The 15256-nt window shown below is 33.0% G+C and overlaps 1 protein-coding gene across 1 annotated transcript; it reads right to left on the reverse strand.

Annotated features, from left to right (window-relative positions):
* Positions 1-335: 335 nt before the first annotated feature.
* On the reverse strand, positions 336-1750 carry LOC149568795 (serine/threonine-protein kinase AGC1-5-like). The gene is made up of 2 exons (XM_089817622.1): positions 1271-1750; positions 336-1121 (listed from the first exon to the last, which is right to left on the reverse strand). The coding sequence occupies exons 1-2, from the start codon at positions 1720-1722 to the stop codon at positions 473-475; spliced, it is 1101 nt and encodes a 366-aa protein (XP_089673748.1). The 5' UTR covers positions 1723-1750; the 3' UTR covers positions 336-472.
* Positions 1751-15256: the final 13506 nt, after the last annotated feature.

The following is a 15256-nucleotide window of genomic DNA, read 5'->3' on the forward strand; positions in this document are numbered from 1 at the left end:
GCTGTAATGTTCTTTGTTTGGTCGTAGCTCTTTAGAGCCGGTTAGTTGTTGATTGGTTGTAGCTCTTTAGAGCCGGTTAGTTGCTGATCATGCTGTCCACTTTATGAACTTTTAGAATTTTTTATTGACTTTTTGTATATTATTCTTTTTGCATTATTCAATAATAATAATAAAAACATCATCATTCAACATTTGATACATAGATTGGATTATCTTATTGAAAGAAATAAGCACTATAAATGGATATTTATTCAGAATACCGTCCAAATTTCAAAGTACTCCTTCAAATTATAATCTTTCTTATCAGTTAATATAATATTATTGAAGGAAGTCTCTGATCAACTCTAAATGTATTGAAAAAAGAAGAAGAGTTGAATATATCGAAGGATTCATATAATCTACACATATGGACAACAAATACAGGGCAATGCGAGAACATGAGCTGGAGCAGGGGAGAGGACAGCATATCGTCTCAAAACTCCCCGAATATGAAGTCGCTACTGTTGTCTTTTTCGATCTCACCTTCCACAGAGTTGTAGCTTTTCATGTCCGCTTCTTCGTCTTCCACTGAGCGAAAAGTGAGAGGATGTTCAGCGGAGAGCGGCGGCACAAAAGGCGGCCTCGAAACAAACTGCAGCTGATCCCATTTCAAACCCCGAAAGAAGGGGTGGCTTTTTATTTCCATTCTGTTCAGCCGCTCTGTTTGGTCTTTTGCAAGGAGGCCCTGAATAAGATCGTCTAGAGAGGAGGATGATGAGAAAGAGGGATCTTTGCTCATAATATTGACGAAAGTGTCCTTTCTACTACGCCCCCTGAAAGGCGTCGTCCCGTGACTCATTTCGTAAAGAAAGACGCCGAAAGACCACCAGTCGACGGGGTAGGAGTGCAATTTTCCCCACAGAACCTCCGGTGCCACGTACTCCTCTGTGCCCACAAACGAACGAGATCGCCATTCTCTATACTCGCCTTGCTCGGATATGAGGCGCAGCGACAGATCGAAATCGGTGAGCATTATGTGCCCGCTATCTTGCACCAGAATGTTCTCCGGCTTCAGATCTCTGTACACTATTCCTTTCTCGTGCAGATACTCCAACGCTGCAATCACCTCCGCCGCGTAGAATCTGCTCATGGATGAAAACCCGTCATCTTAAAAGTTGGACTTTTCAATTACCTACATCAATCTAACGCCTTTTAAAAATTCGAGCAAAAGAAATTATAGATTGGACATTCACCAAAGGCAAAGTTATAATTAGGAATTATAAATGCTCACCTTATAGTGGACTCTGAGAAAGTTTTACTTGGTTGCCTGTGCCTGAGGACGTTAATATCTCCTCCAGAGCAGTACTCCATGGCCAGAAACGTATGACTCTCCGACTCAAAGTGGGCAAGCAGAGACGGCAGAAAGGGATGATCCAAAGACGACAAAATATCCTTCTCAGTAGCTGCCAGTTTGCAGGCATTTCTCTGTTGAAGAAGGCCCTTGTTCATCACCTTCACAGCAAAAGCTCTGTTACTGTGGCGATGAACAGCCAGGAAAACCGTGCTCATATGACCTTGGCCCAGGCGCTTCAGCAGCCTGAGATCTTCGTAGGTGGAACCATCAACAAATTGAGATTCACAGTGGAACAACTCGGCCTCCATTTTTGCATTCTCTTCTCTTCTCGTCCCCCTTACAAACTCCTCTGGCCGGAGTAGGTGAATTTGTACAGAATTGAAGGACATTATTGGTGGTGTGTCCAATTAATTGTACGAAAACCCATCGCCCACACGGCAGGCAAATTCAGCCGCCAATGTCAGAAATAGCTGGGGGCGGCGGAGACTAGAAAATTCAGTCCTTTTCAATATGCTTAATCCCTTCCCCAAACCAAGGGTTTTATAATGTCTCATACACCTTAATTCAGAGAAATCAAAATGAATTCCTGATATTCCTGTGTGATTTTTGAGTCAAAATGAATTCATTTACAACTACTTTTTTTTTTCATTGCAATTTAACAATAATTTCCTACTAGCTATGGAAATTTAAATTTGGGAAGAAAATTGCATATAGTTTATATAATATCATATTAGATTAATTTATAATGGATAATGATTCAAAATCAATATAATTTGTTCATATCAATACATGAATTTTAGTTATTGCATTGTAAACGGTATAATTAATGATGCCACATATTGTCATAGAACATCAACCTAAAAAAATAATAAATTTACTAAGATTTTAATAATTAAATAAGGATAAGATAGCAGAAAAATATCTACAAGCTCAAAATTTTAACTGGTATCTCCATCACACAGATCTATTTCAAATGCAGGTAAATGAAAGCAGCTGGGCAGTCACCGTTGATTGATTAAAGTTTCCTCGACTGTATTCATCCTACTCAATAAAAGATGAAACTATAACGATTATCTTTTTGTGGCAAAACTGACTAATGCCACAAAAGCCGTTTTCCCTTGAAGGACCCACGTGAAGAAATTTGTCCGTGAATTCTGACAATTAGCTAAAAGAAAGTCAAGCTTGGTAGGAAGGTGTGAACTTGTCATGATGGAGTTGCAGTATTAAATTTTGTGGTTCATTCTTTTTTTTGGCTGCGCTTCTTTTAAATTGTCATTTTATGCGAGTCTGATGATGGTAGACTCTAAATATCTCCCCATCCGTTCTCCCTTATCTAATCTTTCTGAGATATTTATATTTATGTGCTGGTTTAATTATTTGTATGGACGTAGTGTTTTATTTTATATATAAAAATTGATGGATAAATGAAGTTCTTTTGTTTAATATATTATTAGTATAAGTAAATATATCTTATGTGCATGGTACGGTGGGAAAAGTTGATGTTTACATACAATTCAATCTAGAAGCTATCATTATCAAATAGATAATCTTTATTTCCATTTTATTAAACATTTTAGAATTGTTTTTTATAAATTAGTAAGAATTGAATATGAGTCATTAATTTCAATAATAGATTTAAAATTTGACTATTTACTTTATATCACCTCTGATTTTTAAAACAAAAATGATTTTGATAATTCTTATAAGAATATATTGATTGACAATAGTTAAAAATGAATAAAAGGACCTATAATTATTTATAATCAACTACAATCCCTAATCGTGTAGATCCCCCAAAATTTGAATAAAAAGTGGTCCAATCAAATGGGACAATACAATACGTTTCCTCTATCAACTAGGTTATTACCATTGACCCAACCGGTCACATTAGCATATTGAAGTATAGTCGGCAACTACTTAGCAAAAAGAAGGTCAACATTGGACATCACTTGAGAGTTCTTTTACAGGACTCATCTTGTTGTTTTATAGCTTCTAATTTGTAATGGTCATGTTGTTGCTCTTTTTTATAGCGCTTTGTATGTATTGTTGTTGCTAGTTGTCTATCTTGCTTCCAACTTATTCTTTTTGCAGTCTTTTGCTACAACTCTTTGTAACTTGCATTATATATATATATATATATATATAATTTCCATAGTGTTAGAAATATTAATTTCTACTCATAAAACCTATTTAATCATATCTGTCATTAAATATTTTCTAGAATGTTAGGTTTAGGTTTAGGTTGTGTCGCCTGTAGACACCTAAATTTGATTACATTGCTTTGGTAATCCTATTTAATTATCTCTAAAGGCATCATTAATTAAATTCCTATTTAATTAATCCTTTGCCATCCCCTAGCTGATTAATTTAATTAATCATCTATAGTCCTAATTGATAAATCAAATAACCTATTATTTATCAATTAAATCCTATTCTTCTATCTAATTCCAAACTCCCCATTTATTAAATAAACCTATTTGATAAATAAAACCCTCAAATCTAATAACCCTTAACTTATTCCTAAACCCTCTTTTTAGCCTAATCCACCCCATCCACCCATACTAACTAAGCTTAGTCACTAACTCACCCACCCTCATGAATGCCATCCACTTGCAAATCTCTAACATCCCTAATCTAATCCTAAAACCAAGCCTAATCCACCCCTTAATGTTGTCACATTCCCTAAGCAAGCTTAAGACTTTCTTAAGCCAAGGAAAGTCAACAATCTCAACTCCCCTCAAAATATCCCAACCACTAAGCTTTGAATGCTCTTACAAAAGCCATAAAGACTCTTACAAGCTCTTACAAGCCATAATGAAGGGTCTTTATGAAGATATTATCCTTTGAGCCTCCTTTGTTGACTCATCCTTCCCCTTTCCTCCATCCACTCACCTTGTGACATGTGTCACTTCCTGATTGGTGCTAAACAAGCACAATCCATGTGCTCCCTTTTGAGTGCATCCTAGCCCTCCTTAAGCTTTCATCTTTCCTTCCATCTTAGCCCTCCATCTCTCAAGCCCTTAGCCTATAAATTGAATCCCCTCCCAACCCATTTCATCACAATCTTGGAGCTAATGCCCTTTTGAGAGCCAAAAGCCATTAACCATACCCTTATGATGCCAAATTGAGAGCTCACAAAGCTACCAATTTGCCATTTTTCATCTCCATTGAAGCTAGTTTTTGGAAACCTTGAGCATACATCCCAATCTTTAGATCCATCTACCAAGCAAGGAGCTAAATCCCATTGGGAGAGTCCATTCATTTGGCTCACATTTCCAATTGGGGTTTCCTCTTTAGTCTCTCATTTTATGTTATGGTTTATATGTTAGTTAATGCTTTTGTTTTTGAATAGATTAGTATTACTTGCTAACATATTTCTCATATACATCGCCTATAGAAGTTTCCAAAACTTTGTAGACAATTGTATTGTCGGAAAATGTCAAATATCTCTAAAATATTGTGAAGTTACTGATAAAAGGGAGTTTTATGTATCTATTTTCATCAATCAAAAAGTAATCAAATGCAATTAATTTTATTGTGTCGCAGCACATTGCGTTTCATATTTTATTTTTATGTGCCTCTGCCCACCCATCAAAGTGGTATCAAAGCTTGGTTAAGAAGAGGTGCTTGAAGGATTATGCGTGGACTATAGCAAAGAAAGGGGATATAAAGTTATTGTGAGATCCGTAAGTTTCTTATTGCCTAGTTAGGGTTTTTTATATCTAAGAATTTTGTTTATAAGTTTCTATCAGGCATGGCTTCAGGGAGTTTTCAGGCTTCAATTCCAATGTTTTGTGGACAGAATTATGATGATTGGGCTTTTAGAATGAAGCTTATATTTGATTCCTATGAGTTATTAGATATAATCTTAAATGGTTATGTTGAGCCTGTAGATGAGTCTACTTTAAATGTTAATCAAAAGAAAAAGCTTGATGAAAATAGGTAGAAGGGTAAAAAAACTTTGCAAATTATTCGACAAGCTCTGGATGACTCGGTTCTTGGAAAATTAAGCCAGCTGTTACAGCCAAGCAAGCTTGGGACATTCTTGAGACTGCATATCAAGGTAAAAGTAAGGTAAAGATTGTTAATTTGCAAGCACTTAGAAGAGAATTTGAGAATTTAAAAATGAAGGATTCTGACTCTGGCAATTTTCAAATCATGTTATGAATGTGGCTAATCAAGTAAGGATAAATGGTGATGAGCTTTATGACCAGAAAGTTGTAGAAGATATTTTAAGAAGTTTGCCTCCTGAATTTGATAATATTGTGGTTGCAATTGAAGAATCTAAGGATTTAACAACATTGTCTATAGATGAGGTGTATAAATCCTTGTATAATCATGAAGACAGATTGAACAAACATAATGGTAATCCACAAGAGAATGCATTCAAAACACAAATGACATTTGACAGAGGCAGAGGAAGAGGAAATGTTGGATTTAGAGGAAGAGGAAGAGGTAGAAATAATTTTCAAAAAGAAGAAAGGAATCCAGATTCAGGAGGAAGAAGAAATCAATACTCCTACTCAAGGGGAAGTTATAACAACCAGACATCACAAAGGTATGATAAATCAAATATTCAATGTTATTATTAGAAGAATTTTGGAAATTTTGCAGATGAGTGTCAAAAAAAACAAGCTACTACAAGTAAACAAAATGTAATTTTTTTTTTAAAGTACTTCTAAGACATTGTTCATTACTTGCAATGTAGCTCAAGAGAGCACAAATGATTTTCGTTTTTTAGATAGTGATTGCAGCAATCATATGATAGGCAATAAAGAGTTTTTTGAAAGTTTAGATAGATCAATTAAATCAGAAGTAAAGTTGGGAAACAATGAGATAGTGGAAGTGAGTGGAAAAGGCACAATCAATTATATAATAAAGCATGGTAAGAAATCTATTTCTGATGTATACTTTGTACCTAGTTTGAAACATACTCTTATAAGTGTGGGGCAACTTAGTTAAAAAGGTTATATCTTTGAGCAAAATTTGTGCACTATATTTGATATGCCTCCTAGAAACATGGTGATTGCAAGGGTAGAAATGACAAATAACAGAATGTTTCCACTTCGGATGAAGAGAAATATGACTGATGAAGTTGTAGCAAGTTTCAAGGTAGCAAGTCAAGATCTAATATGGATATGGCACTTGAGATATGGTCATCTAAATCTCAAAGGATTATCTTTATTGAAAAGAAAGGAAATGGTAAGAGGCTTACCCCCAATTGAAGCATCATTAAGTCCATGTGAAAGTTGTATTTTGGCCAAACATCATAGAGAGATTTTTCTAAAAGGGATGTCATACAGAGCAAGGTTACCTTTAGAAATTGTGCATTCAGATATATTTGGTCCAATGAAAACACTATCATTAGGGGGGAGCATTTATTTCTTAACATTTATTGATGAATTCACTAGAAAGACATGGGTTTACTTTCTTAAATACAAATCTAAAACTTTTGGCAAATTTAAAGAATTCAAGGCTTTTGTTGACAAACAAAGTGGTTTACCTATCGAGGTATTAAGATCTGATAGAGGAGGAGAGTATAAGTAAAATGAGTTTTTAGATTATTGTAGGGATCATGGAAGCAAAAAACAATTTACTAATAGTTACACACCACAACAAAATGGCATTGCAGAGAGAAAGAACATGACAATAATGGAGATGGCAAGGAGCATGTTGAAAGGTAAGAATCTTCCTAATGAGTATTGGGTTGAGGCAGTTTCTTGTGTTGTTTATATTTTGAATAGGAGTCCAACAACGATTATAAGGGACATGGTTCCACAACAAGCATGGAGTGGTAAGATTCATAGTGTTTCTCATCTCAAAGTATTTGGTTGTATTGCATATGCACATGTTCCTAAAGAAACTAGAAGTTAGATGATAAGAGTGAGGAATGCATTTTTGTTGGCTATGATAAGCAATCTAAGGCATATAGGTTGTTTAATCCTATCACCAAAAAAGTCATTGTGAGTAGGGATGTTGTATTTAAAGAGGATGAATCTTGGGATGGAAATATAGATACAAATGTTACAGGTGCTGCAACAATACCATATAATGAGAAGGATAAAATGGATCATGAAGATCAAGAGGATCAACCAAGTGACCAAGAAAGAACTCCACCACGAAGTCCACAAGGAGATCACTTAGAAAATGAAATTGAGCATGGAGAATCTTCAAATTCACAAGTAAGCAATAATTCAAACCCCGTACTTGCACAGTTGAGATCAAGGATTACAATCAACAAAACTAGAAGCTTGAATGAGATTTATGATCAAGGAAGTAAAATAGATTTACAATCAAATTTTGCTTTATTTTCTCAAGATCCTATATATTCTGAAGATGCAATTAAGGAAGAACATTGGATTAATGCAATGAATGATGAAATAGAATCAATTGAGAGAAATGATACATGGGAATTAGTTGATTTTCCTAAGAACAAAGATTGCATTAGTGTAAAATGGGTTTATAAGACTAAGTTTAAAGCTAATGGAGATGTAGACAAATATAAAGCAAGGTTAGTTGCTAAAAGATTTTCACAAGAATATGGGGTTGACTATAATGAGACATTTGCACCTGTAGTAAGACTTGATACTGTTAGAATAGTATTAGCTATTGCAGCTCCAAACAAATGGATGGTTCACCAAATGGATGTCAAATCAGCATTTTTGAATGGATATTTGGATGAAGAAGTCTATGTGCATCAACCACCAGGATATGAAATAAGAGGACATGAAGACAAAGTTTATAAGTTGAAGAAGGCACTTTATGGATTGAAGCAAGCTCCAAGAGCTTGGTACAACAAAATAGATTCATACATGATGGAGAATGGATTCAAGAAAAGCACCAGTGAACCTACATTATATACCAAGTTCAATGAACAAGGTCAGATTTTGATTGTTTGTTTATATGTTGATGATTTGATCTTCACAGGCAATTTATCTATTGACATTTTTAAATTAGCAATGAAAAGGGAATTTGAAATGACAGATCTAGGATTGATGAAATATTTTTTTGGCATTGAAGTTACTCAAAATGATAAGGGAATCTTCATTTGTCAAAGTAAATATGCAAAAGATATTCTGAAGAAGTTTAGATTGATAAATTGTTGTCACGTTTCTGCACCTATTATAGTAGGCACAAAACTTAGCAGAGAAGATAATGAGAAAGCTTTTGACTCAACTATATTCAGAAAATTGGTTGGTAGCTTGATGTATCTTACAACAACTAGGCTAGATATTATGTATGGAGTGAATTTAATCTCTAGATTCATGGATTCACCAAAGACCTTACATTGCCAAGTAGGAAAAAGAATATTCAAATATATTACAGGAACTATGAATCATGGCATATTGTATTCTACTTCAAATGATTTTCAACTAGTTGGATATACAGATAGTGATTTTGAAGGGAATACTAAGGATATAAGGAGCACATCTAGATATGCATTTCATCTTGGGACAAGTGTTGTAGCCTGGACATCAAAGAAGCAACCTGTAGTAACCCTCTCATCAGTTGAAGCAAAGTATGTAGCAAGAACAACAACAACATGTCAAGCAGTATGGATGTGAAGGATTTTGGAAGACTTAATGCAAGCTCAAGATGAATCTACTACAATCTATTGTGGTAACAAATCAGCTATTGTACTTTCAAAGAAGCATGTGTTTCACAAGAGGACAAAGCACATTGACACAAGGTATCACTTCATTAGAGAGCTAGTTAATAACAGAGAAATTAATCTACAACATTGTAGATTAGAGGAGCAACTTGCAAATATCTTCACCAAGGCCTTACCACAAGTACAATTTGAAATTTTGAAGGAAGCTCTAAGAGTTGTAAATATTAAAGAAGTTTGTAATAGTTGATAGTAGAAATTAGTGAGGAGTGTTAGAAATATTAATTTCTACTCCTAAAACCTATTTAATCATTTCTGTCATTAAATATTTTCTAGAATTTATGGTTTAGGTTTAGGTTGTGTCGATTATAGTAGTTTCGAGAACTTCGTAGATAATTGTCTTGTTGGCAAATGTCAAATATCTCTGAATATCGTGAAGTTACTTATAAAAGGGAGTGCTATGTATCCATTTTGGTCAATAAAAAAGTAATCAAATGCAATTAATTTTATTGTGCCGCAACACATTGTGTTTCATATTTTATTTTTATGTGCCTCTGCCCACCCATCACATAGTACAGTTGGAACAGTTGATGTTTTTATACAATTCAATCTAGAAGCTATCATTATCAAATAGATAACCTTTATTTTCATTTTATTAAACATTTTAGAATTATTTTTGTAAGTTAGTAAAAATTGAATATGAGTCATTAATTTCAATAATAGATTTAAAATTTGACTATTTACTTTATATCACCTCTTTTTTTAAAAACAAAATTGATTTTGATAATTCTTATAAGACTAATTGATTGACAATAGTTAAAAATGAATAAAAGAACCTATAATTACGCCGAGAGGCGTTCTATACAATGGCAGCACAAATGCCCAGCACGAGAATATGCCAAGATTCCTGTCAATAAAAAAGAATTGGGAGCAGTTACAAACTTCCAAATTAAATATTAAAAAAGAATTCCCGAAATAATAGCTGGCAGAAATAATAGGAAGCCAAATGGAGGCCGAAATAATAGGCCCGAAAAAGTAGGGCCCGAAAAAGTAGGACCCGAAAAAATAGGGCACGAAAAAATAGGGGCGAAATAATTTCAATATGATTTTTTTTTTTGTTAAATATAATTTTGCATGCACATTCATGCTTTTTTTTTGTGGGGAGTGGGGGAATTTGAAACAAATTCGTGGAATGTGAAGAGACGTCTGTTGGGGGATATGAGGAGCCTCTCAGAAGTTATAAAACCAAGGCTCCTCATTTCATTTTCATTTTATGTTTTTGCAGGAAGGAAGAGGTGGAGGTTATTGGAGGATTAGATTGGAGTTTTTGAATAGGAGTAAATTGAAGTTTTGGAGTAACATTTTTGCAGGTGAGATTTCTATTTTTTATTTACATTTTCATTTAGATTTAGATGTAGATGTAAATTGAAATTCAAAATTAGTTATAATATTCTACTTTGATTTAGATTTCAATTTTAATTAATTTCAATTTGGTTGGCTCTCCTCCACAACAAACAGTGTATTGTGTATTTAATGGGTGCATTGGAATACAGATTATCAGCCTAATGGCCAATCTCCAGTTTCCTCCACAAGCAAACCAATCTCTAGAAAGATCCCTCTTCCGAACCGAAAGGATGTGGCAGATTTCTTTCCTCCTCGGCCTCTGAAAACAGAGGAAATTCCCAATATAGTTGCTGATTTTCGAAATGCTGCCAGGAATGCAATAGATGCAGGTATGTTTTTTTATTCTGATCTATCTTGGTTTGAAGAAGAGAATGTTCCTTTTGTTGACATAATTAGTCCTTTTACGAACAGGGTTTGATGGTGTTGAGATCCATGGGGCGCATGGGTACCTTGTGGACCAGTTCATAAAGGATAGCGTGAATGATCGAACAGATGGCTATGGTGAAACATTGAAGAATTGTTGCAGATTTGCACTTGAAGTTGTGGAAGCAGTGGTGGAGGAAATCGGAGCAGAGCATGTGGGAATTCGGCTTTCTCCATTTTCGGATCATGCAGAAGCGTATGACTCAAATCCAGAGGCACTAGGACTTCACATGGCAGAGGCTCTGAATAAATATAAGATATTGTACGCTCATTTCTTTGAGCCCAAGATTGATAATTCGCAGACGACAATAGCGAGTGAAAAGAGCCTGATTCCCATAAGAACAGCATTCAAGGGAACATTTTTGGCTACAGGGGGTTATGATCGGGATGATGGTAACGAAGCTATTTCCAGTGGCAAGGTAGATTTGATTGCTTATGGCCAACTATTCTTGCTAACTGATATTTCTATTGTATATTCTCATGCCCAGCACGGGAAGTTTTAATCTATATAGTTTATTTTGTGCATTTAGTGCACAAAATAAAGAATGCATATGCAATCAATTTTTTTATCAATCTTTATGATAGCTTTTTTTTTAAATAGAAAATAAAAAATAGAAAATAGAAATTATTCTTTTATGTATGTAGAAAAAAATTAGAAAGATTTTATGTATGTAAAAAATTAAAAGAATTCTATATAAATCTAGATTTTTTGAAAAGAATTCTATTTACATCTAGATATTTTGATTGAAATAACCATAATGTAAAAACAAAATATAAAATAGAAATGTTAATATATGTATGTAGAAAAAATTAGAAAGATTGCATGCATCTAAAAAAATTCTATTTACATCTAGATTTTTTTAGAATGGAAAAAAATGGATAATAGAAATATCAGTTGCATGTTTGTAGAAATAAATTAGAAAAACATGTATCTAGAAATTAAAAAGATTCTATATGTGTCTAATTTTTAGATTTTACTTTATTCTAAACTAATTATTGATGGAAATATATTTTAAAAATATTTATGTAGTTTAAAGTTTAGATTTTAATTAATTTGTATGCAAATAGGAAAAAGAATAAATATTTTATATATATGTAGATTAATTTCTATTTTTAAAATTTACAAGTAAATGAGTACTTTATTCATTTAAAGTAAACAAGTTTTTAAGTAATATATTTTTATTTTAGAAATATATTAATCATAATGTTCATTTATTATTACTTATTTAATATACTTACTCTCAAATCTAAGACAATAGAAATGATATTTTATTAACTTTGAAATAGGGAAGTGTTAAGCAAGTTCGTTTACAAAAATACCAAAAATATATTTGGTCTTTGATCAAATTGGAGTTAATATTAGAAATATAAATATGATCATTAACAATTAAGCTAAATTCAGTTCAAAACAATAATATTATTTAAATTTAAATAAATCTTTTTGAAAAGAATTCTATTTACATCTACATATTTTGATTGAAATAACCATAATGTAAAAAAAAAATATAAAATAGAAATGTTAATATATGTATGTAGAAAAAATTAGAAAGATTGCATGCATCTAAAAAAATTCTATTTACATCTAGATTTTTTTTAAATGGAAAAAAATGGATAATAGAAATATCAGTTGCATGTTTGTAGAAATAAATTAGAAAAACATGTATATAGAAATTAAAAAGATTCTATATGTGTCTAATTTTTAGATTTGACTTTATTCTAAACTATTTATTGATGGATATATATTTTAAAAATATTTACGTAGATTAAAGTTTAGATTTTAATTAATTTGTATGCAAATAGGAAAAAGAATAAATATTTTATATATATGTAGATTAATTTCTATTTTTAAAATTTACAAGTAAATGAGTACTTTATTCATTTAAAGTAAACAAGTTTTTAAGTAATATATTTTTATTTTAGAAATATATTAATCATAATGTTCATTTATTATTACTTATTTAATATACTTACTCTCAAATCTAAGACAATAGAAATGATATTTTATTAACTTTGAAATAGGGAAGTGTTAAGCAAGTTCGTTTACAAAAATACCAAAAATATATTTGGTCTTTGATCAAATTGGAGTTAATATTAGAGTTAATATTAGAAATATAAATATGATCATTAACAATTAAGCTAAATTCAATTCAAAACAATAATATTATTTAAATTTAAATAAAATAAGCCATGTTTACTTTGAAACATCAAACAACTAATTAACTAATACAATAATTAAAATAAATGAATCTATTATGACATAGAAAAATATTTTCGAAGTATAATTTCTTTGTTTTTGAATCAATATGAGTTTTTTTTTCTACTTGAAAAGATAAACCATCCTAATTGTCATCCTTAGTTAACCCTAACAACAACCCCTACCTTAGCCCTAGCCCCAACAATGATGTACAATATAACTATAATCCAACATTAAACTATAATTATAGCACTAAAACGTATCCCTATTGATATTCTAAACTCTAATCATAACGAAAATCTTAGTCCAAACCATAATCTAAACCAAAAACCTACACACTAATATTGGTTATAGTCCTAACCCTAAAATCTAACCCTTAACCATAATGTAAAAACAAACTCCAAAATATTGATCAAAATCCTAAACCTACCTATATGGATAACCATGATATTAAACTCTAAATCCAGTCCCAAGGTCCTAACCATGGTGTAAACCTATAATCGAACTCTTAAAAAATTTACTAATCCCTGATCCTAATCACATTCCCAACTTAAACTTGAACCATAAACCATAGTTGTAACCATAATCATAAACTTAAACAAAACCCTAACCCTAAAGGTACAATCATAAAATTAATAATAGCTTAGACCCTAATCCTAGCACAAACCACAATCATGACCAAATATAAATCTTCACATTACCCCTAATCATAATTTCAATGTTAACCCTAACATTAGTTTCAATCCTACCATGATATGAACCCTAATATAGACTTCACCTTGATCCTCACCCTAATCTTAAGTCTAATTAAACCCTGACTAAAACCTAATCTAAATGATATATCTAACTATAATCCTAACTTTAATTATCATACAATCCAATGCTAACCCTCATGTATATTTAATCCCTAATCTTAACTCTAAATATTCTATAAACTCTAGAATTGACCTTGATTCTAACCATAACCCTAAAATCTAAATTGTAACCATAGCACAAAAGGTGGGGACCCACACTACATGGCACAATTCTAGGTCTTGGAGCCTCGCGAAAGCACTACAGAGTGAGGAAATGTCAGAAAGGTGACATGTAGTAGCATGACGCAATTTTGGGCTTTAGAGCATTGCAGAAACAATGCAGCGTAAGGAGGCGCTAGAATGGAGACTCATGGAAAGAAGAGGAAAGACATTCATGTTGCTAGCAAAAAACTATGAAAAGAGATAACATGATGTCTTAACCTTCCACAAAAAATGCAAGGTTGATCCCAAGGGGGAATTTGGTTTCCCCAAAAATGAATGATGGTCATCGATGAAGGTCTTCCTCTCGAAATAGACGGCATAGATGCATCGTGAATCCTCACCAATGAAGGATTAAATCACAACCGTCGATTTAGATTCTCCCCTCAAAAAGGATGATTGAGATGCAACAAGGAAACTCCTCCCAATGAAGGATTAAGTCACATTCGTTGATCAAGATTGGCTTTATTTCCAATGGATGATTAAGATGTAGTGAAGAGATTCCTCCCAACAAACGAAGAAGATAGCACAAAAGGTGTGAACCCCCTCCATGTGGCACAATTTTGGGTCTCAAAGACTCATGAAAGAATTGTGGAGTGAGGAAATGTTGGAAAGGCAATGTGTGGTAGCATGATGCAATTTTGGGCTTCAGAGAATTGAAGAAACAATGTAGCATGACGATGCATCAGAATGGAGATGCATGGTAGCATCTTGTGCAATTCTAGGCTTTAGAGTGTTTCGAAGACACTAGCGTATAAAGAAAAGTTAGAATGGGAATGCATGGCAACATCTTGCACTTTTGGGAAGATGGGAAGATAGCTCGCGAAGAAATAAGAGTTATCGAATCTCACAGCATGAATCAACCCAACCAAGAAAAAATGATCCAGCGTGGTCAATGAAGAAATCAAGCCAACACAAAATGTTAGCCGCCAAATTTAGCGATGTTAACCCTCTGCAAAGAACCTATCCCATTTAAGGTCTCTTAGATCAGACATCAGTGATGGGTTGAATAGGGGGAAAAAATAGCACACAATGCCCTCCTAAATGAAATTCTAAATGTAACACTAATAACCATGGTCCTACTTCTTTCCCTAACCTTATCCATGATGGTGGGAATATACATATTATTATATAGGGCACCTTATATAATAATAAATATAATCTAAAATCCCAACCCTTACTCCCCTCCTAAATATAACTGTGACCATAAGAAAACTTCTAAATATAACCCTTCCTCTAACTCTAGCCTTAACCATGAGCATAACCCTAGCCTTAACCAT

The sequence above is a fragment of the Cupressus sempervirens genome, chromosome 3, assembly GCF_028749045.1.
Source record: "Cupressus sempervirens isolate cs-2001-9-10 chromosome 3, ASM2874904v1, whole genome shotgun sequence".
Taxonomy (NCBI): Eukaryota; Viridiplantae; Streptophyta; class Pinopsida; order Cupressales; family Cupressaceae; genus Cupressus; species Cupressus sempervirens.

Bases quoted from the DNA above. Each gene is read 5' to 3' on its own strand.
- LOC149568795 (XM_089817622.1), bottom strand. From the start codon at position 1,722: ATGTCCTTCAATTCTGTACAAATTCACCTACTCCGGCCAGAGGAGTTT. The intron at 1,122-1,270 runs GTGAGCATTTAT...ATCCATGAGCAG, and splicing joins TTCTCAGAGTCCACTATAAG to ATTCTACGCGGCGGAGGTGA.